Consider the following 24814-nt stretch of genomic DNA (forward strand, 5'->3'; position numbering starts at 1 on the left):
CCACCAGCTGTTGTTGGAGAGGTTTCAACAAAGAGGGGAAAGTGTGAAAGTGACTATACAGAAGACTATCAAATGCTGAAAACTGCAAAAGAAAAATCATTTTCCTCTCATCTCTAAGTACAGGGCTACATAAAACACTTCAAATAATGCTTCTGAGTTCAACTAAATTTGAGGTGCTATGCAGGTTCTTTATTAAAAAGTATCTTTATTAAAAAACATTCAACTTGCAATATAAATATGAGAAACATCTAATAATTAGCCAGACTGTTATGGCAATTATCCTAAAATGTACTTAAGATTTGATTTAACAAAGATTTCTTTGTACTATGAAAGTGTAATAAAACAGAAAGGAGGAAAGGTTTGAAATATTATTCACACACTTACCAGAATTTCCACCAGGTGACAGTTCTTCCTTAGGTGCTTTCAGGGACCGGGCATAGAGATAAAGGCTCAACAACAAAGAAAAAACTGCAGCAGAGACTGCAAACTGCAGAAAATGGTCATATAAATAATGAAGCTCAATTTCAAAATATAAAGAATTTCCTACAGCGGCAGCAGTCAGGACAAAAGCATAAAATCCTTTAAAAAAAGACAAAACAAAAACAAAAGTTAACAAATAAGCCAAAAGACAAACTTTTAGTATAAGGAGTCATTCATTACATTTGTGTGTGATTTTGTGAAGTTTTGAAAAATAAGATTTCAAGATACCTACAATGACATAATTATCTAATTTTAAAATCGTGTATAGATGTGTCCCACTTCAGCTAAGCATTTAGCAGAATCAGGGCTTTAAAGTATATGCATAGCAACATGCATGTAACAGGCCAAGCAGTGGTCATGCTGGCTAGAAGTTTTTTTGTTTGTTTTGTTTTTAAAAGGTGTTTTCAGCCACAGTCTCCTCTGGTTGAAAGTCCACACCCACAACTGGTCAAGCCAGTGTGCAGTTTAGAACTTACCCTGGATTTCAGGTTTATGATAAGCTCTCAACATAGCAATATCTATGAGCAAGGAATTCAACCACCTCCAGCTGGCTACGATCACATAATGACCTGGTTTCAGCAACACACAACAGGATTACAGCAATACAGTCTACCTGGTCTACAGTTAATACAAAATGCAGCAGCACCCCTCCTCAGCAACACAGCTTACCCTCAAGCACATGGAACCCATCTATTCACTTCACTGGCTCGACATAGTATATTGCATCAAGTTCAAGACTTCAGTACTTTTCTTCAAGACAAGTAATAATCTGAGCCTAGGTTATCAAATAGGTCACCTAAAGCTCCAGGACAAGGACCACCATCTACAGCTACGATCCTCTGGCAACATATCCACCACAGGGCTAAAAGCTCAATTGTGTAGGAGATAAAAATCTTTTGGGAGATCCAGGAATGTGCTCTCCCACAGAAGCTAAACCAAGCCACAGGCTTTGCTGCTTTCCATCCCACATGCACACACACTTCTTCAATCTTACCTTCCTCATAAAAAGCACACAGATCAACACACACACACACACGCAAGAATGTTGGTTTTTATTTTTCCCCTGGGGAAAAATAAAAACAAAAAGAATCACACAACAGATGCTAGTTGCATGCAGTGTTGTTGTAGCCACGTCGATCCCAAGATATTTGATATTTTTATATATATAAAAATAGCTTTGGATCCACTTGGTTACAACACTAGTTGACATATACTAGACATGTCTCAACTTCTTAAAGCAGTACTGAAAGGGGCTCAATACATGAGATGGTGCAGTATAAGAACCTGAATAGAAAAGGTACAGGTTTGGACATCAGTGTTCTTTTCTCAACAGTAAGAAAAACTTTCTTTCGAGAGCAACAGTCTTATTGCAGTGTGTTGTGTTGCTCAGCATAAGAGGATCTTCTGAACGCTGCTCTATGGTGTTGAGGGGACAGAGTGCTGAAGCATGCAGAGCTGCCCAGCAGAAACATGGGAGGGCCCTTTTGAAGCACTTCTTGTCCTTGGAGGGACTTGGGGTATGAAACCATTGAGAATTGGGGCCAGAGTGTGGGTTAAGAGATCCTATAGGACGAACTGCTTATTTGAAGTGGAAAGGTGAGAGCAAGAACTTGAGCTCTTAACACTGCATGCCAGGTAGGAAAGCAGGCAGGAATAGACTTGTTACCTGAAGCCCAGGATAGAAGGGAGCCAGAGTCCCTTGTCTGCTGCCACTGCCACGGGCCTTGGTGTAAGAGACATAGCTGGGATTGGAGATGGTAGGACCCTATGATCTTTCACTCTGCTAGAGAAGTTTGAATAATGGAGGGGAAACCTTTGGTCCAGAAAGAGTAAATAGCGACAAAGGAGAGCATGCCCAGAATACATACTCTTCAGATATATTTTTTGTATGACTATTTTATTTTCAAAGTTTTGCTCTACTGTTCTCCGAGCTTGCGAGGGCATGCACTCAACTTGTTAACATTCCTCTATCTTTTTAAACTTTAACTTTTGAATGCCACATTGAGTTAATTCTAAAATGTCAGGGAATATTCTGGGCATCAGTAGCCAGAACCTTATTGATTTTAGGGAAACCAAGAGAGGGGGGAAAAGGGAGGAAACACAAAGACTATCCTTTGTTTAGCAAACCAACTGCTTCAAGCACCTCTGCAATTATCTGTAGATCAAATAACTAGTTGATAGCACCCAATAATGCTTTCCAGCACAATAATGATAATTCAGCTATGTCCATCTTCCCAACAGAGTTTAATGTGTGAGACCCTGAATAACTTCTTGCCAGACAGAAAAATTACCAAATAATAATGATGGAAGGATAGGGGGCATGCACACAGCCCAAGCATGAGGGGAGATTAAGGGACCTGGTATGGGGAAGTAATGGAGCAAACAGAACCTCTGGGCCAGGAGACTGGCAGTCTCCCTGGCATATGGCAGAGTGAGGAATGGACAACACACAGCCCCCAGCATTAAGGAAGCGGGGTGATGAAGAGCATTGTAGGGAGTGCTGTAAGGAGTGCCTGAAATGGAAGGTCATAGGAGGGTAGCACACATGGACCTTGTGGAGGGAAGCAATGATCCCCTGACTGTGCAATGAGCATATCCTTCAAAAGGTGCAAACTGCACAACTCCATAGTATTTATGAAGGGATCACCATGAGAAGTTACTTGAACTAGAAACTGCTCAATATACTGAGCATCCTGGAGTTATCTGAAGAAAAAAAAAATCTTTTTGTTTCTATGGATGAGGACAGATACAACAAAACAGTAGGTCTCCATAGCTAAGTAATTGCATAGCAGCCTCCAGAGTATGCTAGAAAGTATAACAGACCAAGAAAGACAGGCGATAATATAGCCTCTCTTGTTTTTAGTTACATTGGGATTGATTTTAAGGAAAATGTGGGCATGGACATGTAATCACCAAATATAATAATACAAACTGACTTGAGTTAGTCACTTCATTGGTATTGCACAGCTACAAACCAATCAGACATTGGAGAATGTGTGCCCCCGAGAAGCCAATACACGAAAGCAACACCCCAAAGCAAAAAAAAATCTCCCAGAGCACAAAGCAATGCAATTCATAACTCCACAATCTGAAAAGTTTAATCCCCTCATCCACAGCTGAACACTACAGTGAAAATTCTGGGCAACTTTATATCCATCAAGCCATAGAGAATAGTGCCAGTCCATGTTGTGCCAACCTTGCAATATAGCCATTAAAATTTACCAGACCACACTCTTACCAAGATGATAATTAGGTTCTACAGATAAGGAATAATTTAAACTCCATTCCATAGGCATGCAGAACTTTCCAAGGCCATTTTATATGTGGATTTCATAAACTAGTAGTGCAATATGAATATATAAGAACGCTTCGTCCTGTGCCCTCAGAGACAGAAGAACAATATAAGTTATCGTGTTTACCATAGCCATGGGTACATTTACCTAAATCTTACAGTATTCCACGACCAAAAATCAACAACAAAAAACCCTATGTTAAAATGAAGTTAAGACTGAGAGCACATATTTCCATGGACAAGGACCAATACAAAAAAACAGGTCTCCATAGCTACGCAATAAAGGGTTACCAAAAAAAATAAAATAAAATAAAATCTTGCATGCGCACTCTATAGGGATAGTGTAATTAATTACCCCAAAACAAAGAATTACAAATCCAGGAAATTCAGTTAGAATTACACTTAAAAGAAATCCACACATTAAGATACCAGAACTTTAACTCTGTCCCTACAGTGAAGTCATGCAATAACCCCATGATTAGGGCTGAAATATTTTAGTGTTTGTAGTCCCATTTAAAGACACGGGTTTTTTTCATATTGTGTCACTACAGGGTATTTAAGGTTGTGTGGGCACCTTACCTGTGTGTTTCCATACCTTAACATATTTGGATTTCCTTTAGATGTAACGAACTGTGAATTTCCTGGGTTTTAATGCTCAATTTTATGATATATAGTTACAAATGATGTATTTCCCTGTAAGTTATTGTATGTACTGAATCTTCACTCCATTTTAACATAGTTGTGTATCTTGGAATTTTCTAGTTTTCTTGTTTGTGTGTCCCGCCTGAGAACTAAAAAATCTAAATAATAATACTGAGAGATATTTCTAATGATTTGAGGATAGAAAGCATCAACCTTAAATCGGTTCTATTTTAAACCTGTGTGTGCTGATTCTCTGATACAGCAGACCAGCACAACACAGCCAGAGCACACTGACCACTTAAGCTTAGCTTATTTCACAGCTGCTTTGCATCACCAAGTGTACTAGTGAATCAGGCCCTTAATTGCAATTGACTTATTGGTTTAAAAGAGCAGTGTTAGTGAGACCAGCCTTTCAATCACTGATGGCCAAGTTAGCATACTGCCATAGAATCTTTAAAAAAATGACTGTTTAGCCAAATCTCCAACAAGAACTCTTGACACATGTCTCCCTCATACCACAGACTCATTACAGCAGCTGGACTGTTGCATGTAAATCAACCGCAGAGAAAGGGCTGTGGTCCCAAAAGGAAATTAGCTGTTGATTTGACCCTGTCTTTAACCTGTATAATCTTAATAATTATGTTATTGTTCACAGCATATCTTAATTACAACCTAGTTTCTTCAAAGACAGCATATGCACAAGATACCAATTAATTTTAACTCTATTGAAAGACTGAAGAGTCTTATTCCATTATGAAGATTGTACAGGGCACATGAAACATTCACAAAACATCTAACTTTTCCCCACTAATACTACACTATGTGTATTTTAATTAACCTGTGACACTGAGTTAATTAAAGCGGAGTGTCACAGATTAGACAAATTTCAAAGGAAACTATTGAACACACTTACCATTTATTCTGTACTGTAGCCTTCTTCCATTCAAAAGTGGCATTCCTTCTACAACCTTAGAAGAGAAAGGATAAAAGGCTAGTTGATTTTTTTAAAAAACTTGATTAAAACAATTTAATTTGCCAACATGACATTCAGTCATGATCGCCAACTAGAGGCATGCCATCAACTTGAAAATCTTACTCCTTTCTAAAATTTTTCTACCTTCTGTAGTAAATAGCAACAACTGAGATTAAAAAATGAAAGCTAGCAAGTCTATTCTTCCCATCACTTAATTAGTTTACAGAAAGTATTGTCAAATGCACAAAGTATAATGTCAGCTTCCCTTCAGTAAGCTTCCCATTTATTTTGTATTTTCCCACAAAGAGAAGGGAGGGTCATTTAGAAAAGGGAAAATAAAATAGGAAAATGGGGTTTACAAGGGGAGTCAGGAGCAGGTTCAATACCTAAGACTACTTTTCACACCTTTTTTTTTTTTTTTTAATAGCGACAAGGTAGGTGAGGTAATCTCTTTTACTGGACTAACTTCTTCTGTTCATGGAGACAAACTTTTGAGCTACACAGAATAATAACTATTTGATGTAGTGATGGAACCAAATAGAAACTCAGTAACAGAAGCTGGTAAAAATGTATATGCTCAAAAGTTGCCATATGACATTCTTCTAGGATTCTATCAGTGCATCAAGTCCATTTTACTACTTGATACCTAAATGATCAAAGTACTGGGATATATGACCAGAAATCAGACTTTTGTCAGCAAGGGTTTTCAGGATGGCAGTTGTGTAATTTAAGCTTTCAACAAATCTGAAGTAGTTATATTCCAATATAGTATTGATAAATAGATAGTTATTGGTTAATTAACAGTATTTCAAATAATGGAATCAAACCTTCTTTCAACCCAGTCCACAAAACCCTCCAGAACACATTTACTACTAGAAGTTCACCTTTCCAACTGGCAGTAATGAAAACAGAGCTTGAAGAAAGAACCACAGAAGAAAGACACCAAACACTCTGGTCTCCCATAAACTGTCAAATGCTGGCAAAGGAGGGAAGTTCATAACACTGGGATCTTCCTGTTTGCACATCAACAGCAAATAAAACACAGTGGCAGGCAGGAAAAATATCATGCAGAAGGCCCCTGTAAACAAAAAACACACAACAGTAAAAGATAAACTTGGAAAATAAAATCATCCCATTAGAACAGCAATTTTCAATCTGTAGATTAATAAACTCAAATTATTTCATACAAGGATAAACACTTATTTGATAAAACAAACAATTGCATGTAATGCTATCAAAGATTACCACCATGTGTTTACAATGGCTGTGTTAGCCACAAGTGGAATAGTCATCTTAAATAAGTGCCAATTTTTTTAAAAAAATACCATGCTACATAGTTAGTTTGTTTTTAAAAAAGGGGAGTTCTGTAAACAAACCACTCACTCCAGAGTTAGCTTAATACCAGAAAGAGGGTGGTAAAAAAATTCTATAATTTAAAACCATATATAAATTATCTAAAATGGCATTTCTATAAATTGGTGTTGCTGTTTTAGAGCAAAACTCCCTCTAGAAACAGACTATTATAAACAAAGAATTCCATAACCTTAGATAAATAAATTGCTTTTAAGACAGGGAATCTTAAAACTGCCAATTCAACCAGTTGTGAAATTGGTCAGTGTAATTTTTTTTTTTAATTTAAACTAGGTTCAATGTAATTAGATCGTGTAATTTTAAGATCACTGTGTTTTCATCTAGACTCTTTATTTAAGGATAGCAGCTGACAGGTTAATTTAGAATATTAGATCCAGTGCCAGTGGAGACAGATTATCTTGATTAGTCACACAGTGCAAGCAAAAGACAAAAAAATAGAATCATAGAAAGGTAGGATTGGAGAGGACCTCAATAGGTCATTTCATCCATAGACGAGGCAGGACTAAGTATTATCTATAATATCCCTGACAGGTGTTGGTCTAACCTGTTTGTAAAGACCTCCAATGACAGAGATTCCACAACCTCCCTTGGTAATTTGTTCCAATGCTGAACTACCTTTACAATTAGGACATTTGCCTAATGTCTAACCTAAATGTCCTTGATGCAGTTTATGCCCATTACTTCTTGTCCTGTCCTCAGTGGATAAGGAAAACAACTTATCACCTCTCTTTTTATAACAATTCTTTTACATACTTGAAGACAGTTATGTCCCCCCTCAACCTTCTCTTCTCCAGATTTAACTAATCCAATTTTTTTGTCTTTCCTTGTAGGTCTTGTTTTCTAGACCTTTAAACATTTTTGTTGCTCTCCTCTGGACTGTCTACGAAGAGTGGTGCCCAGAACTGAACACAGTATTCCAGTGGAGGCCTTATCACTGCTGAGCAGAATGGAAGAATTACTTCTCATGTCTTGCATAAAACACTCCTGCTAGTACATCACACAACTTTTGCCTTTTTTTTTTCCCCCTTCTCAACCGTATTACACAGTGTTGACTCTTATAGTAGATCACAAGTTTAATAACTCCCAGATCATTTTCTACAATACTCCTTCCTAGACAGTAATTTCCCATTTTGTATGTGCACATGTGAGGGGGTGTGCCAACCCCGCAAGGGTTAACCATGTACTTTGGGCTCAGGAGGTCACACCTCCCTCCCCTCCGGGCATACTCCATCTGGAAGCAGTATATAAAAGGTCACAGCTCAGCTCAATCTGGGCTGACTGAGGAGAAAAGCAGATGCATGCTGCAGGCTCCTGCCAGGGAGCTGCTAGAGCTCCAGCCTGCAGAGCCCAGTCGACTGCGGAGAATGTGGGAGGTGGAAGGCTGCTAACCCTGAAGGAACTACAGGATCCAAGACTAACGGTAGGAAGTGGTCCAGGGAACATGTTTGTTGAACGAGGGACCTAAGCCTGAAGCCAGGACTACTGGTTCCGCAGGACACTGGGTTGGGATCTGGTTGAGTAGGATGGGCCCAGGTCCCCCTAGCCTAATGCTAGGCCCCACAGCCCTGAGGCCAAGGGCAGCCATAGACTCTAGCTGCTAGCTCCCACCACTCTGAGGCCAAGGGACGTTCCCTAATCTTTGTCTGGTAGGCCTCCCCACCCTTACTGCGAGAAGCCACATTCACCAAAAGGGGGCGTTCTTCCCCAACGGTCTGAAATCCTGCTACAGTGCCATGGATTATTCCTTCCGAAGTGTAGTACTTTGCATTTGTCCTTGTTGAATTTCATCCTGTTTATTTCAGACCACTTCTCCAGTTTGTCAAGATAATTTTGAATTCTAATCCTGTCCTCGAAAGCACTTCCAACCCCTCCTAGCTTGCTATCATCCATATATTTTATAAGCATTATTCTCTATGCCATTATCCAAATCATTTGAAAAGATATTGAATAGAACCCAGGACAGATTCCTGCAGGACTCCATTCTATATGCCCTTCCAGCTTGACTGTGAACCATTGATAACTACTCTGAGTGTGATTTTCCAACCAGTTGTGCACCCACCTCATAGTACGTTTGTCTAGGCTATATTTCCCTAGTTTGCTTATGAGATGGGCATGTGAGACAGTATCAAAAACCTCATTAAAGCTGAGATATCAAATCTACTTCTTCTTCCCATCCACAAGGCTCGCTGCTCTGTCAAAGGATATTAGATGGATTTGTCAAGAACAAATCATGTCAAACCAAAGTTGGCTATTATTTATCACCTTGTCGTCTAGGAACTCACAACTTGATTATTTGCTCCATTATCCTTCCAGGTACCAAAGTTAAGATGACTGGTTTATAATTTCCTAGGTTGTCCTTATTCCCCCTTTTATTCACAGGTATTATATTTGCTCTCTGATCTCTCCCATCCTCCACAGGTTCGGAATGATTGCTGATGGCTCAGAGATCTCTTCAGCCAGTTCCTTAAATATTATAGCATGTATTTCATCAGTCCCTGCTGACTGAAGTCAACTAACATGTCTAAGTTAGGTCATGTCTACAGTAGCAAGCTTACAGCTGTACCGATGCAGCTGAGCCGCTGTAAGACTGCTTATGTAGCCGCTCTATGCCAACAGAAGAGAGCTCCTGGTTAAGCCAGCGTGGTCTTTTACCGTACTTCCTATCTTTCCCATGCACTGGGATATATCTGTAAAAAGCTGCCAACTCTCCTGAACTCTTTTTTTCCCCCATAGACTTGCTTACCTACCAATACTGCTAATAAAAGGAGTTCACCATACAGCTATAGATACAAAGGGATTTATTCAAGGGTTGTGTCCACATACAGTATGTTGTATAAATTAATAAATAAGTAGCCACACGCAACAGGCAGTGGTGGTTAGCATAGGCACAGTGTGAAAATGTGTGTCTCACATTACAGGTGTCTGTATTCACAGAACTAAATGCAAGATTGTTTCTCTCATGGATTTTTTTCTAGTTTTGTCCTCTCTAGTTTTAACCCCAAAGGGCTACTTCTGTGATAACAAAGAATGTAAGATTGAATACCCAGTGTCCTAACACAATGGTACTCCACTATTTCCCTTTGCAATCTATTCCAGATTTCAATCAACTAATGGTCAGAAATCACTGACCTCTCGTTATTCAGCCAAAATTTTCCTTGTTTTATTTTCACAGCATTAAACCCAGTTACTTTCCAATTGGCTTTTTAAAAAAGTAAAATGATCATACTGATTCCATTGAAGTACAAAGTACATTTGCCTTCAGTAGTTCTCCAATAAGGTGGAATATCTGAGTTTGAGACAACTGGCTTTTCAAATTATGAAATTTAAAGATGCTTACTCTAGTAACTTCAAGGAGAAAGATCATGATAATCAGTCATCTGTCTCACAGCAGGTCAAACAGAACCAAATGTGAGGCATCAATGTCACCAAAGGCAAACAAGATACACTAGCACCAGATGAATGACCCCAATGTGTGTGTGTGTGGGGGGGGAAATCTTTGAGAATGGCAACGTGATATCAAGTAAAAATAAATCAGTGACTATCACTATTGTTAATATACATACCAATTCTTCCACCAAACTCTAGCTCCTTTGTTTCTGTTGATACTTTTTCAGTAGTTTTTGCTGTCTCAAAAACTCTCTCTTCCAAAAATATTTCTTCCTTTTTCTTCTGTCTTCTTGGATGTAAGGTGTACTTGTCAAGCACATGCCCAATTTCTAGCTCTGATTCAACTTTCTGCTGATAAAGAACAAAAGCAAAAACCAAACAATTACCATGTCTTATTCTATAGAGTGGTGTAATCAAGAGATTACTCAGATTTGAGCACCGAAGTACAATGCATTTTTCCCCCGTTAAAAGGTATTCAACTATATTAGCAGTAGAAGAGAAGACAGCCAAAAGGCAAATATTCTGCTTAATATTCCCTCCCCGCCGCACTTGTCTGCTTTGTTTCCACCCTTTCCAATTCTACAAGCCCTAGTCCTCCCTTCAGATGAGTGTTATCCTAAACAACCACCTTCCCCTGCCAGAAGAAATTATTTTAAAAAGCAGCAGTTAATATTGTTTCACTGCTGATCAATTAGAGAACATGGTCATTTAAAGTTGCGTAATGCTCCCTTATAACATTGTTTGGCAGCTGCCTGCTTTGTCCACTGCTTGCAGAAAGAGCAACCCATTGGAGCTAGCTGGTGGGGGCTTGGAACCAGGGTGGACCAGCAGCACCCCTACCAGCTCCCTGCTCCCCTAAGTTCCCTATATGGCAGCTGCCCAGCAGGTTAGCTGTCCCTCCCCCAACTGCCATGTGCTGCTCCTGCCCTCTGACTTGGAGCTGCTCCCGGAAGCCTCCTGCCTGCTGTGCAGAGGGGGTAGGGTGACCAGATAGCAAGGAAAAATCGGGACAGGGGGTAATAGGCACCTATATAAGACAAAGCCCCAAATATTATCGGGACATCTGGTCACTGGGGGGAGGGAGAGAGAAGAGGGGTGCTAATGTCAGGGTGTCCTCCTCTCCCCACTCCTGCCCCCCATCTCCACAAAGCAGGTGGGAACATGACAGGGTTCAGGAGGGAGGGAGCTTGCTGGCAGCAGCTGCTGTCTCAACTTGCTGATCTACTTTAAAAGGCAGTGTACTTAAGAGTGGGGTCAGTGTACTTAAAAGGGCAATGCGCATCTCTCTCTCACACACAGTCTGTATGTGTCTCTCTCTGCCATGCTGTCTCCCCTCTCTCCATTCATGCTGCCTTGTAAAGTGTGAGGCTACATTAACAACGTGTTAACCCTTGACGGCTCACCCGAGTGCTTGTTCATCATTTAGCAGTAAGGCATTCCCTGGGAAATACCCCACCATCTGACTCCGCCACCTCAACCAAGCTTCACAATCATCATTGGTGTGTGGGTGTGTGTGTGTAAAAATATAAAAAATTTAGTCTTTGGCAAAAAAAATTTCCCTGGAACCTAACCCCCCCATTTAAATTAATTCTTATGGGGAAATTGGATTAGCTTAACATCGTTTCGCTTAAAGTAGCATTTTTCAGAAACATTACAACCTTAAGCAAGGAGTTACCGTAACAAACACTTTTTTCTGGTAATGCTGCAGATTTACTGTGGCCATAAGATATACAGTTCTTAGCTCTCTTACCTGTAAGATTTTGTAGGAAGTATCATTCCTTTCTGTACTATCAGGTTCACCATTATACCTGCTAGTGTTGTTCTCATTCAGTTTCTAGTTTGAAAAAGAAAGTGAATTTTTAAATGCTACCATTGAATTAAAATAAGTACATAATGAATAATTTAAAAAGTATTTACTGACAGAGGTATCTGTCACAACAGTAGACTAGTATAATTGAAAAAAATAGAGAAGGTGTTTTGTTATCCCTCCCCATTTGTTTACTTTGTGCACCTGGCAGCATTTTTTGAAAATGAGTAAATGCAATCTCCACTGTTTGGATGAGTCAAAGGAAAAAGGGGAGAGAATTTCTTTAAGAGTAAGAAAATGCAATAGTAAAACAGGGTAAGTTGGGAGAATTCAGAGGAAGGTGCAGTTCCCAAGTCACTTTTAACTCAGTGAATTGAGACGTCAATTACAAAAAGTGTGTCCATTTAACCATTTTGTTACGCAAGCTAATTCACTCTCCCGAAATTGTTTCTTCTGCAAAAGGAGCAGACCTGCCAAGTAAAAAAGGTGCCATTTAACATTATACTTTTCCATAGTAAAAAAAAATAGGAGCCAAATATGTCCTTCAGACAAATCTGAAGTCTGGCTACACAGCTCTGGAAAAATCTAACTGATGAAATAAAATTTTGGTTTTGGTTTCAGTTTCTGCTTCACAGCAGGGAGGCTCAGAAAAGCCTGCCTGTAGCTAAGGAAACAGACCAAAATTATGAATTCTTCAGGAGCGAGTCACTCCTATCATGCCAGTGATCAAAATGTCTGCTTCCTAAGCTTTAAGCAAGTTTAAACCGCACTGTTAAGCACATGAGGACCTTCATGCACAGAAGGAGAATTGTGGGCCACAAGTCATTAGAAACACAACATGTGGGCATGTCGCCAACAAAGGCCCAGGGCATAGCTTAAGTCACCTGAAAGGTAGAAAATTAGGTCATTATAAAACAACATGCGGAGCACAAACCACAGTATGTTTTTAAGGGGTTATAACTCAGCCAAATGAAAAATAATTTTAATGGATCAGTGAAAGGCACATTTTTAAACTAGAAACTATGTCCCAGCCTTATTTCAAGTTCCCATCTCCTCACTGAAGCACTTCAAAACAAAGTTCTTATAAAGCAGACATGTGTCACCTCTGCTAACCTTCATTCTCAAAAGCTGCTGGTCCATTTTTAATCAAAATTTTCAACACAAATTCACTTCCAGGTTAGAAGAAACGTGCAAAATTTCAGCTTGAAAGCCAAAAGTTTGACAGTTAAAAGCTATCAGAAAATGATCCTTTATAATGAAAACACTTATGCAACCTCACACATAGGCAAGGCCACATATACTTCACAGCAAGCTAGTCCTAAATTCTGCACCAAAATCCCAACTTTCTGCAGTAGCTTCAGATAAATTTTTAATATACAGGTTTTTAATTAATTAAATGTGAAAATAATCAATACTGCTGCACCTGTTTGTTTTGATACTAAATTTGACTTTATCTCCACATTTTCAGTGTGCCACAGATATTCATCTTTAGATTTCAATATTAGCAACGATTAAGATAAGTGGTGCAGTTCAAACCTCTTAGAACTAGTGCTTCAAGTTCTGTGCAAATTCAAGGAGGTATTACCGCATCTCTTTACACTTGGTTTACATTTTCAAGTTTCATACCCATGTAAGCTAGGAAACTTATTTTGTTAAAATGAAAGTGGAGCTTCCTGAGCACAATTCTGCAGCCAGGCCCTGACCATAAGCAATACTATGCTTATAATAGCAACTGGGAAGGGCATTTGTTTCAAACTGTATTTACAGTACTATTACATTTTTTCTTTAAATCTAGACATACCCACAGATCCAAATCTTCAAAGGTTTCACTCCTCTAAAAAAATGTCATTTGAGACTATACATGTTTATAGAACACAGTACATATCAGTGCAAGTAGACAGATCTCAATCAGAAATTAATCCAATACCAGAAGAGTTAAGTTAGTTTCCCGAACTGTTTTCTTTTTCTCATCTCTAGATTCTCTGCTTTGGGAGGAAGAACGACGTTTGCCTTTTGCTGACCGACCAGGAGAACGAGATCTGGATCGGCTACCACTGCGTCTGGAAGGAGAACTTGAGGAAGAATTGCTTTTTCGAGGTTTAAATGATGATACAGACTGAAAGAAACAGGACACATTAAATATGATTTGTAAAGTTTTTGCTAAATGAAAGAATTGTCATAAAAATACAATTAGACAGTAATTTTAGCTGTTATTTCTCAATATATATTTGTACCATTGAAAACATCTAATACCTATAAAAATGTTTAAATATTTGTAGTAAATTTAGGACTCAAAGGGACTCAATTTTCAGCTCTAGTAATTGAGCAGAGACTGTGGTAATGCAAAGCTTCCCTACTCCGCTAACATTCCACAAGACCAAGATGGAGGGACAATCTCATTAGTATTTAGTCCCTATTCTTCCATTTCTGGTTAATACTGAAGCAACTGAAGCAAGACAGGCTTGAGTATCTGGTTGCTTCAGGTCTCCTTAACCCTTGCCAAATTTGGGTGCAGACCTGGGTATAGCACAGAAACTGCACTAACAACATTGTAATATATGCTCCTTCTAGCAGCAGTAAAGATCAAGGTGTTCATGTCAGCTGCCTATGATCCCACTGACTCTTCTAACAATCCCAGCAGGAATAAACAGGCTGCCTTCTGAGATCTTGTCTCAGATACTGCAGAGAACAGTATTCGGAAATTTTCTGCCATCAGTACTCTCTTATTGAGTTCTGCAGAACTTTAACTTGTTTCCCCTGTTGTTCAGTGTGTACACAGGTCCCTGAAGAAAACTGAAACAGTACTTTCAGTATGCTGATACCACCCAGCTCTATTTCACTGTCATCGGTCCAACCAGTTCTGTTGGATGGCTTCTCCCTGAGACTGTAGAGATTAGAGGTATGGATGAGACCTAGCTGTTGCACTTCAGCAAAAATGCTACTACACTAACAGGAGAGCTTTTCCCGTTGACAGATGTACCACCTCTCATTGAGGTGGATTAACATGCTGACAGGAGAAGCCCTCCCCTCGACATAGCGTTGTCTACACCAGAAGTTAGCTTGGTATAAATGCATTGCTCAGCGATGTGGATTTTTCACATCCCTCAGTGACATAGTTATACCCATGTAAGTTCACAGTGTAGACTAGACCTCAGTCTAAAATAAAACTAAGGTAATCTGGGAGAAGCAACTATAAAATATGACATGACAACAATTATCTTCCCTTTAATGTAAGGTGTGTGCCTACTAATTGTTAAAGTTTGCATTGTGACGGTATGGTTGTATTCCCAGCTGCTGCTCAATGATCTTATTAGCAGCTGTGGTGAGGAAGACTCATCTATATCTGACCAGGAGACTAAAACCACTTCATTCAGATGTGAACTCTGTTACTTCTGCATTTATCACCCGACGATTAGATTACTGCATGTGTTTTGCACAAGGCAACACACTTTAAGTCAACCTGGAAACAGAGTGCTGTAGAATGTGTCAGCCAATTTAAAAAGCAGTATTTCTCACTAAGAACACATAACACCAATGTTTCAGGATCCACATTAGTTTCTGGATGGAGTTTAAGATATTGTTTTTCACATATAAAACTGTAAAGGTAAAGTTTTCAAAAGCACCTAAGATTGTATGTCTAAAGCTACGTCTACACTACACAGCTTCGAGCGACATGGCCGTGTCGCTACAGCCATGCAGCTAAAAGTCACACAGTGTAGCCATTCTTTGTCAGCTCTCCTGCCGACAAAGCGCTGGTCACACTGGCGCTTGTCACCAGCAAAACGTTTGTCAGGGCAGGAGAGAGTTTTGTCGTTCAATTGCCAGTGTAGACATTACCTCACTCAAATAAGGCTATTTGATGTCAAATCCTAGTGAAGACAAGGTAATCTGTAGCTTTCACACAATTTAACAGGTTAAGTTGGTAGCCTACGCTAACTCAATTTTCTAATTTGCATTAAGAAACCACTTGTCTTTGATAATGATGACAAGGCCACAGTGATTTAGAGGCCTACATCCTACTGACTTTCAGTAAAAATTTAAATGTCTAAGTCATTTGGGAACTATTTGGAAATTTTATCCTCAATGGCTTGGGGACCTGCCTACTTCTTCAATTATAGTCAACAGAGGTGCTCAAGTTGGAGGATAGTCAGTATAAAAGACTTTTAAGGTGAGGACACTGCTTTTGAGATTTTTTTGATCAATGTACTGAATATTGTTTTGCTTCAATTTGTTAAATCTAAACCCCACCACTTGGGAGCAAAACTCTATTCAAACACATCCAAGGCCCTAACTGATGACTGAGAAAATTCCCACTCAATTCTGTGGTCACACAAATCATCTAAGTTTACACAAGGAAAGTAAGGACCTGTAATTCATCAATGTGAAGCTCTGTTGTGAGAAACAGATTAAGATTTTAGGTTAACTTAAACAGTATCCTTTATGTTACGTTTCTTATTCTTACAAATCAGTTGTTTTCAGGGTTCTGTTGCCAGAGGCTCTAACATACAGCAAACAAATCCTTTTAAGATGTATTAAAATGCACATAAAGAAGAGTGTTAAAACATTTTAAAAATAAGTAAACTTTCATTTTAATAGCCTCCCTTATTTCCCATTTGCATAGTCTTTTATAGGGGGAAAACCTTTGCTGGGCAGTGACTCAGATGGCATCAAATACTCTTTTTATAGCTTTCAGGTTTTGTTTCTCAAATTCAATCCTGCTTCATAAGATGACAGATCATACACACACAGGAGAGGCAAAAAGATGAGTAAAAGATTTTTTAAAATACAGCATTTGATATTTGTTCAGTTTCTGGAAAAAAAATAATCACTTGTACAGTATTTAGCACGAAATTCAGATACCTAATCTGGGGGCAAGACAAATTTTTACCCATCACTTCTACTTTGCCCCTGGCATAGCAAAGTATTGCAAGGGCATATCTGTCGTACTTGGGTATAACCAACCTAGTTAGACAAGTAGAAAAGTGATAAAGATTACGGAAAAAACTGATTAGGAAGGGACCAGTAGTAGAAACCTTAGATTCTCTTCTCAGGACTTGTTCAGGACACAGTCAAGGAGATGTTAATATCTCTGGTCCCTTCTCTTCACCAGATCTGAACATATTTCAGGATCAGGAAAGAGAGGAGTCCCAAGAGTGGTGGTGAAAACCATGATAGTGCTGCAGATTTTTATTCCCTTCATTATCAAAATTGCTAAATGTTGCTCAGAAAAGCAGTGCTTAGAATAGAGAACAACTTTGTCCCCAAACTGAACGGAACAAGTTTTCATTAGTCCTCATACACATGCTTCCTATAATTTAAACATGTTTTTCTGTCTAAAAACAACTCTAACCTCATCAGGAGCCATAAGAAACCTCTAACAAACAGATTTTCATTTGAACAAAAAGAGTTCACATAATTCCTTTGACTCTTTGGTGTTGAGCAGCTATTTTAAATAACTTGCTTATAAATTTAAATGACCTTTCTTTCATCTTTCACCCACTTTAGACTATTTAAGACTTCAACAGAGAGTACAATTCAACATAGTTCATTCATTATAGCCTCATCCAAGTCTATAATACATAACCACAATTACCATCTCTAGTGGAGAATTCAGAATCTCATTTTTTCTTGTGCAACACAGCCAACCACAGAAGACAAGATTGCTATCTAAAAATTAGGCTTACCATCTGAAAGATCTTTTTTAAAAACACCTTTCAAACCTTTACACATCAAAAAAACAAACACACACACACACAAAAAGAGAAGGAAGTATACTTCCTTCCATTCTTTTGCAGCTCGCATGTAAGGGTCAAGATTAAGAAGTATCTTAAAGTACCATCAACTTAAAAACTACATCTAAAAAGGTTGTACCTTCTATCTGTAATACTATAATGGAAATTTCTTCCTCCCAGTTTACTTTATGCATTTGACAGCACTTTGTGTCTATTCAGTTTTAGCATTCTGCTGATGTCAGCTGACTTCCTGTCTCATGCATTAGCACATGGATATTACATTCAAGGGAAACTCATAGGCAGGCCCTACAGGAAGGCATTTACAAGTAATAGCAATTGAACAAATTTAAGAGACAACTAGCAGGTACATGGCACAGAGTAAGGAGGAGAAGGATGGGCCTGAGCATGTATGGTGTTATTCTCATCATCCCTAAGGACTCTACTAGTCGTCACTGGAGCAGAATACCCTTACGAAAAGAGTATTTTTTTTAATTGCTCTGTACATAGTATTTAAAAAAGGGTATTTTAAACAAATTTAGATTTTGTTTTTTTAAATTGGCTTACTTAACAAAAATCTACTTAACATCTAGCTAACAGCTCTGTAGGCAATTCCACAATTGTGTGGTACAATCCTCTAATGGGAGTTCTATTTGGGGAATACTTGCAGGCCTGGGCCTTCATTTTCAAAATGTATCACCAAGTTTTTTAGATAGCAAATTGGATCACGGTTTTTAAAACTTTTAATATAGTACACATTATGAACTTAGTCAAGACTTCAATATGGATTCTAAATATTGTTAATTATATAGATGAACACTTACCCTTATATCGCTTTCCCTCAACTCAAGCTCAGTTCCATCTTTGTATTGAACAGTGTAAAGGTGAGTGAGGTCATTATAGCTAGTTATTTGTACTTCATAATAGAGGACACTTCCTGGCCAACGACCCATCACCACCTCACCAGTCGCAAATCTTCTGTTTGGCATTTTCCAAAAAGAATCCCTAAATTAAAAAAAAAGTTTTTACATCAAACGACAAATTTAAGCCAGGCCTTCATTCCCACCTTTCCCCCACCCCCAATCTTTTTGTACAGAAGCACAATTGTGATGGTCTATTCTGGAATGCAAAAATAAAGCATTCCAAATCTGTTGAATATACATGTGTTATCCATATTATGCACCAAAATAAAATATCTATTTTAAAAGAACATTATTAAGATTGCCAAGTCAAGCACTCAGAATTTAGGAAATACCAGAATTAAGGTTGTTTACGCAACTTTAATCTGTGTCTCCCCCAGAGAATATATGATATAGTCCTTAATAACATGATCACAAACTATTTTTTCCACAAGATCCCTATCTCATTCAATGCACAAGCTAGGTGGTACTCACTGAATGAGCAGCTATATTATCCTAATTGAATGACATACTGCCTCATGTCTTATTTAATGCACATTATTGAAACTGCTGTGAAGAGAGAATTATTAAAATTTCCTCATGGGTTTTTCTATCGTGTACATCAGTGTTTCCCAAACTTGGGACACCGCTTATTTAGGGAACGCCCCTGGCGGGCCAGGCCGGTTTGTTTACCTGCCGTGTCCACAGGTCCGGCCGATCGCGGCTCGCTGCTCCAGGCCAATGGGAGCTGCTGGAAGCAGCGGCCAGTATGTCCCTCGACTCGCGACGCTTCCTGCACTCCCATTGGCCTGGAGCAGCTCAGTGGTTTGAGCATTGGCCTGCTAAACCCAGGGTTGTGAGTTCAATCCTTGAGGGGGCCGTTTAGGGAACTGGGGTAAAAATCTGTCTGGGGATTGGTCCTGCTTTGAGCAGGGGGTTGGACTAGAAGACCTCCTGAGGTCCCTTCCAACCCTGATATTCTATGTAATTAGAGACTATCATAATGCATATACTCCTCCCAAAGGGGCCAAATTAAGGTTGTGTAGACCTTTCTTAATTATGCAGCCTGAGATATAACCAGATGTTCATTCTGTTCTCTCTCCACTATTCCAACATAGGAGACCATCTGACTGAAGTCCTAGAATAAAATAATCAATTCCAGGACTTTCCTATTCCAGATAATCTTCACTTTTGTTGAGTTCATGGATGCCACAATCAAGGGAGTTACAGATCCCAACCTTCAGATTCCAGTTATTTGAATGATAAGTCATGCTAGTAGTATGGACAAGATCACTTCACCGCACTGCTGAGTAAAGCCAGTGGACAGTGTGGTAAAAAGGTTTATAGGGTTATGTCACACTGATCATATGCTTCAAGAGAGGTGGACAGAAAATAGAAGTTCTACTGGCATTGGCAGAATGTGCAAAACCACTCTGCTGCATCCCTGAGAAAGACCAATAAAGGTCAGGTAAAACAGCAGAATAAACAAGGCCACACAAACACATACTGAGGGAGCCAGAAGAACAAAATATTTAATACTCTGTATCGCCAGGCTGCCCTAAAAGAATGGTTAAACTGCATTAATTCCAGTACTGCAAATCCAATTTATTTGAAGGTATTGGATTTGTTTTCTGTGTTATCCCACCTCTTTCTGTGAGAGCTCAGGATCCAATGCTGATAGCCCAAAAGGGGTGAGAATCTTGAGCAGGGGTAGGCAACCTATGGCATGGGTGCTGAAGGTGGCACGCAAGCTGATTTTCAGTGGCACTCACACTGCCCGGGTCCTGGCCACTGGTCCGGGGGGCTTTGCATTTTAATTTAGTTTTAAATGAAGCTTCTTTAACGTGTTTTAAAAACCTTATTTACTTTACATACACCATAGTTTAGTTATATATTAGAGAGACTTATAGAAAGAGACCGTCTAAAAATGTATTATTGGCACGCGAAACTTTAATTTAAGTGAATAAATGACGAGTCGGCACACCACTTCTGAAAGGTTGCCGACCCCTGATCTTGAGGATGCTTTCAAATTAGAGCCATCAGAACTTTCAGAGCTGGATAGGAGGCACTGCTACCTCTGGTACTGACTGACACATGCATAAAGTGATCTAGAGAGACAGATGAATATTCGGAGACAACACAACAGGGACACATACAGGAGGCCTCCTGCCCTTCTTACTGACCTGATCTTTGGACTAGCTATGTCATACCTCATATCAGGAGAGAAAGTGGCAGGAAAATGATTTCCAAAAGACCAGGTCCTATCACCAAAATGTTACCCTTACATAACTTAATACGTCCTTGCACTCTTGCTGCTGTGGAGTGCAAAAAGAGCTATAGCCCCTCTGAACCACTGAATGGGCATCCAATAATACTTTCTTCCCTCATAATCCTTTAGTAGCCCATCTCCCTACCAGGACTGAAGGGAGAAATAAAACTGAAAAAATCTTTTCCTGTTTGGAAATGTTGGGAGAACTCCAAAGGAACCCACTGCTTTGCCATATTGAGGAGAAACACTGAGGAGAGTTGAACATTTGTGCATTATGCTGTGCATACTAGAAGAGAGAGAGAGACAGTTTTTCAGAAGACAGAAGGTGAAGAGAGACTCTATACTTTGAAGATCCGGAAGAACATGCCAGTAGTCATGTCTAATGGAACAGCAGGTATTCACAAAGGAGAAGTTAGTTTTATGTTCAAACACTCTGTAAAAATAAACTATGACAGATAATTTTAGGACCACCATTTCCACTGTTTGTCTGCTTGTCTTGAACACGTAAATGCTGGCATCTACCACCATTTTAACCATTGTGTAATCTGGACCTGATTAGGTGACATGATTAAGTTAAACTATCAGCAATCAATGGGACCTTGTCTATACTACTGTTCCCACCACTAACAGCGGTGAACATTTTTAATGAAGAGTGGCTGTCTCTATGCTAGGTTATGTCATCAATCCTCCTATGGTCAACGAGTACTCTAGCTGCTCTTCAAATTGCCTTTTGCATTTTACAGTTTCACAGTGCAGTTTCCAGGTCATGGACTGTACAGTACTTAAATAATATTTAAATCACCCTTTAGGAAAAGGTCTCCACAATACTCACTAAGGCACAGCTTTCAATGGAAGAAGTGCTCACAGTGCATAAAGTGAAGCACATACATAAGTTTTTGTACAATTGGGGTCTAGGAGATTATGTTTGCCCATACCATCACTCATACCACTTTCACATTAAATCAAGAAAAACCGAATACAAAAAGTTCAGGCCTAATCATCATTATACTTACAATCTAGAATTATTTGTATAGTGCCAATGTAAGGATTTGATTAGGAAGAATGGAATAAGCAAGTTAACTGTTTAAGAACTAAGAGGAGTAAAATACTATTTTTTAAAAGTCAGATTATACATGTTTACATATAGTTTAACGCACTTACAAAATTTGGAAAATGAAATGTGTTTGCAAGCAAACATAAATAGGCTTAGAGCAAAAACAAAACATTTTGATCTGACTTTAACTATCCTTGTATTATATATACCAAAAGAGTATAGTAAATAGTTGGGTGTCAAGTAAAAAAAAAAACAAAAAAAACAATTAGTGTGACTACCACAGAAGTATTTTGCATAGTATCTTTCAAACCAGCCTTATCATATATATATATATATATATATATATAAAAAAAGAAAGAAGAAAAGACACCACCACCACTCCATCTCCCTATTTCTATACAGCATTTACATTTTAAATTGAAAAGCAACTGACAAAGACCATAACTGACAACTACTAAATACCCAAATGAAGAGAAAATCTGTCAGCCTTTGCAAAGCAAATCTTGAAGCTATTATAGAAGAACATGTGCATTCGTCCCCTTTAAATATACTTTCAACCAGAAGCATTCACAATGGAGGGAAAACGTCATAATTTAAACTTTTCCCATTTAACTTGATAGAAACGCTTCAATGATAAATGGCTTGAGCGCGCCCTGGAAATGCAACAGATCTCACGTTTGTTTTGTGGATCGGGAATCCTCCCCGGCAGTGCGAGTAAAGAGACGGGACGGTGAAGAGGAAACGATCCCGTGACGATCACTTTCCTCTTCAGCCCCCCGCAGCCCCGCTTTTGCGCGCGATGTAAAGTCTCGCTCGTTTGTTTCGCAGCGTCCCGCGCGCCCCAGGCCTCAGCCCGCCCGCGCCTCGCTCGTTAGCCCGGAAGAGGCGAGGCACTTAGCCGTCGCCCGGCTCTTTCGCAGGGTGTAGGGGAGCGTGTCCCCCCGGACATCGCCTCGCCCCACAGGGCAGCCGGCCAGTCTCGCGCGCTGGGGAGGGCGCTACACGCCTGTTTTCATGGACGCTTCAGGTCGCGGGGCTCCCCCGCCACGAGCCTCCCCTCGGTTACCGTCCTCCCCCCGGTTACCGTCCGCCCCCCGCCGTGTAGAAGGGAGGCGAGGGCGGATAACGGAACCTGTCACCGCCCGCTCCGAGATGCGAACGCCACTGGCGGGACGTTAACGAGCGAGAGAGGTCGGGGACGGAGCCCCCAGAAACACAGAGAGAAACGTCTCGGCATCGCAAGGCCCCGGAGCGTGGGGGAGGGGTGGGGAGGGGAGGAAGCGACTGGACGGTGCCCTTCCTCCCGGGAAAGCCGCTGAGGGGGTGTGTCCTGGTCCCCGGCTGCCCTCAGTCCCGGGTCCTTACCTGGGCTGCCGCCCCCACCTGGCCTGGCCGGAATCGCCTCTGCGACACAGCAGGAGCCGGGGCCGATCGGACCGGACCGTCAACGAGCTACGAAAACAACCACCCCGAGCGACGGTTACAGGGCCGCAGCCCCGCCCCTTCCTGCGAGCTGTTGGGCGCCAACAGTCCCCATTGGCCAGGTCGCCGGGTTTGAATCGCGACCGAGACGCGGAATTGGCTACGAGTCGGTGGCGCGTTCCACCCGTTTGTGCCCCTGTCGGGCCCTCCGAGTGACTGAGCTGCCCCAGGCCAGCAGGGAGCTGCAGGTCCGAGTTCGTCCCCGCGCCTCGGGGAAGGGAAACTTCAGCTTCGCTCACCGGGATATTCAAATCCTAGCCCCCCCCCCCGGGCTCTGCCTCATTCTGGGGAGGACACAGATTTCGGCCCAGAGCACCAGATCCCCGCCCAAAACCCTCCACCTTTCCCTCATCCCCTCTTCTGTCAGAGCCACCCACCTGCCACTGTGGTTGCCAATCCTCCAAGGTTGGCCTGGAGTCTCCAGGAGTTAAAGATTAGGGCATGTGATGAAATCTCCAGGAATATATCCAACCAAAATTGCCAACTCTACCTGCCACTAACAAGGGGGAAGGGAAATGGAGACTGACTCAGGGAGGGGAGAGGAAACACCTACACAGCTGAAAATGGTTTCACTGGTTGAAAAGACTTATGCTGCTTGCAGAGGTGGTATTTTTTATGTCAACTCTCGTCAGCAATAAAGCTTCTTTACGATATACACTGCAGCAGCGCACCTCTATGGATGCAGCTGTAGCACTGTATGTAGAGACATAAGACACAACTGTTCCTGTTCCCCAGAGACAAAGAGTAGATCAGGCCTTTTACATGTAAAGAAAAAACCCCACACAGACAAATCTGAAATCTTCAGGAGAGAAAGATGGTTTGCTCATCTGCACTAGCATTGGAAGTTAGCTAATGTAACGCCAATATTTAAAAAGGGCTCTAGGGGTGATCCCGGCAATTACAGACCGGTAAGTCTAACGTCGGTACCGGGCAAATTAGTTGAAACAATAGTAAAGAATAAAATTGTCAGACACATAGAAAAACAAACTCTTGAGCAATAGTCAACATGGTTTCTGTAAAGGGAAATCGTGTCTTACTAATCTATTAGAGTTCTTTGAAGGGGTCAACAAACATGTGGACAAGGGGGATCTGGTGGACATAGTGTACTTAGATTTCCAGAAAGCCTTTGACAAGGTCCCTCACCAAAGGCTCTTACGTAAATTAAGCTGTCATGGGATAAAAGGAAAGGTCCTTTCATGGATTGAGAACTGGTTAAAGGACAGGGAACAAAGGGTAGGAATTAATGGTAAATTCTCAGAATGGAGAGGGGTAACTAGTGGTGTTCCCCAAGGGTCAGTCCTGGGACCAATCCTATTCAATTTATTCATAAATGATCTGGAGAAAGGGGTAAACAGTGAGGTGGCAAAGTTTGCAGATGATACTAAACTACTCAAGATAGTTAAGACCAAAGCAGATTGTGAAGAACTTC

The 24814-nt window shown here is 40.4% G+C and overlaps 1 protein-coding gene and 1 long non-coding RNA gene across 5 annotated transcripts in view; one reads left to right on the forward strand and one right to left on the reverse strand.

Annotated features, from left to right (window-relative positions):
• Positions 1 to 23412, reverse strand: part of LBR (lamin B receptor) — a 31420-nt gene extending 8008 nt beyond the window's left edge. The window contains exons 1-8 of one of the 4 annotated variants that reach the window (XM_039530406.1): positions 23269 to 23412; positions 18506 to 18686; positions 13880 to 14068; positions 11896 to 11979; positions 10322 to 10493; positions 6272 to 6465; positions 5328 to 5382; positions 385 to 579 (exon numbers count right to left, since the gene is read on the reverse strand). In XM_039530406.1, coding sequence (XP_039386340.1) covers positions 385 to 579; positions 5328 to 5382; positions 6272 to 6465; positions 10322 to 10493; positions 11896 to 11979; positions 13880 to 14068; positions 18506 to 18670 — 1054 coding nt within the window. In that variant the 5' untranslated portion in view covers positions 18671 to 18686; positions 23269 to 23412. Of the gene's footprint in view, positions 1 to 384; positions 580 to 5327; positions 5383 to 6271; positions 6466 to 10321; positions 10497 to 11895; positions 11980 to 13879; positions 14069 to 18505; positions 18687 to 22365; positions 22389 to 22578; positions 22710 to 23268 lie in introns of those variants that run through there. The other 3 variants (XM_039530402.1, XM_039530403.1, XM_039530404.1) reach the window with 3 other exon arrangements.
• Positions 7617 to 14552, forward strand: LOC120400987. Its single transcript, XR_005596216.1, has 2 exons — positions 7617 to 8178; positions 13930 to 14552. It is a non-coding gene; the product is annotated as an uncharacterized LOC120400987 (long non-coding RNA).
• Positions 23413 to 24814: the final 1402 nt, after the last annotated feature.

The sequence above is a fragment of the Mauremys reevesii genome, linkage group 3, assembly GCF_016161935.1.
Source record: "Mauremys reevesii isolate NIE-2019 linkage group 3, ASM1616193v1, whole genome shotgun sequence".
In the NCBI taxonomy this organism is placed as follows: domain Eukaryota; kingdom Metazoa; phylum Chordata; order Testudines; family Geoemydidae; genus Mauremys; species Mauremys reevesii.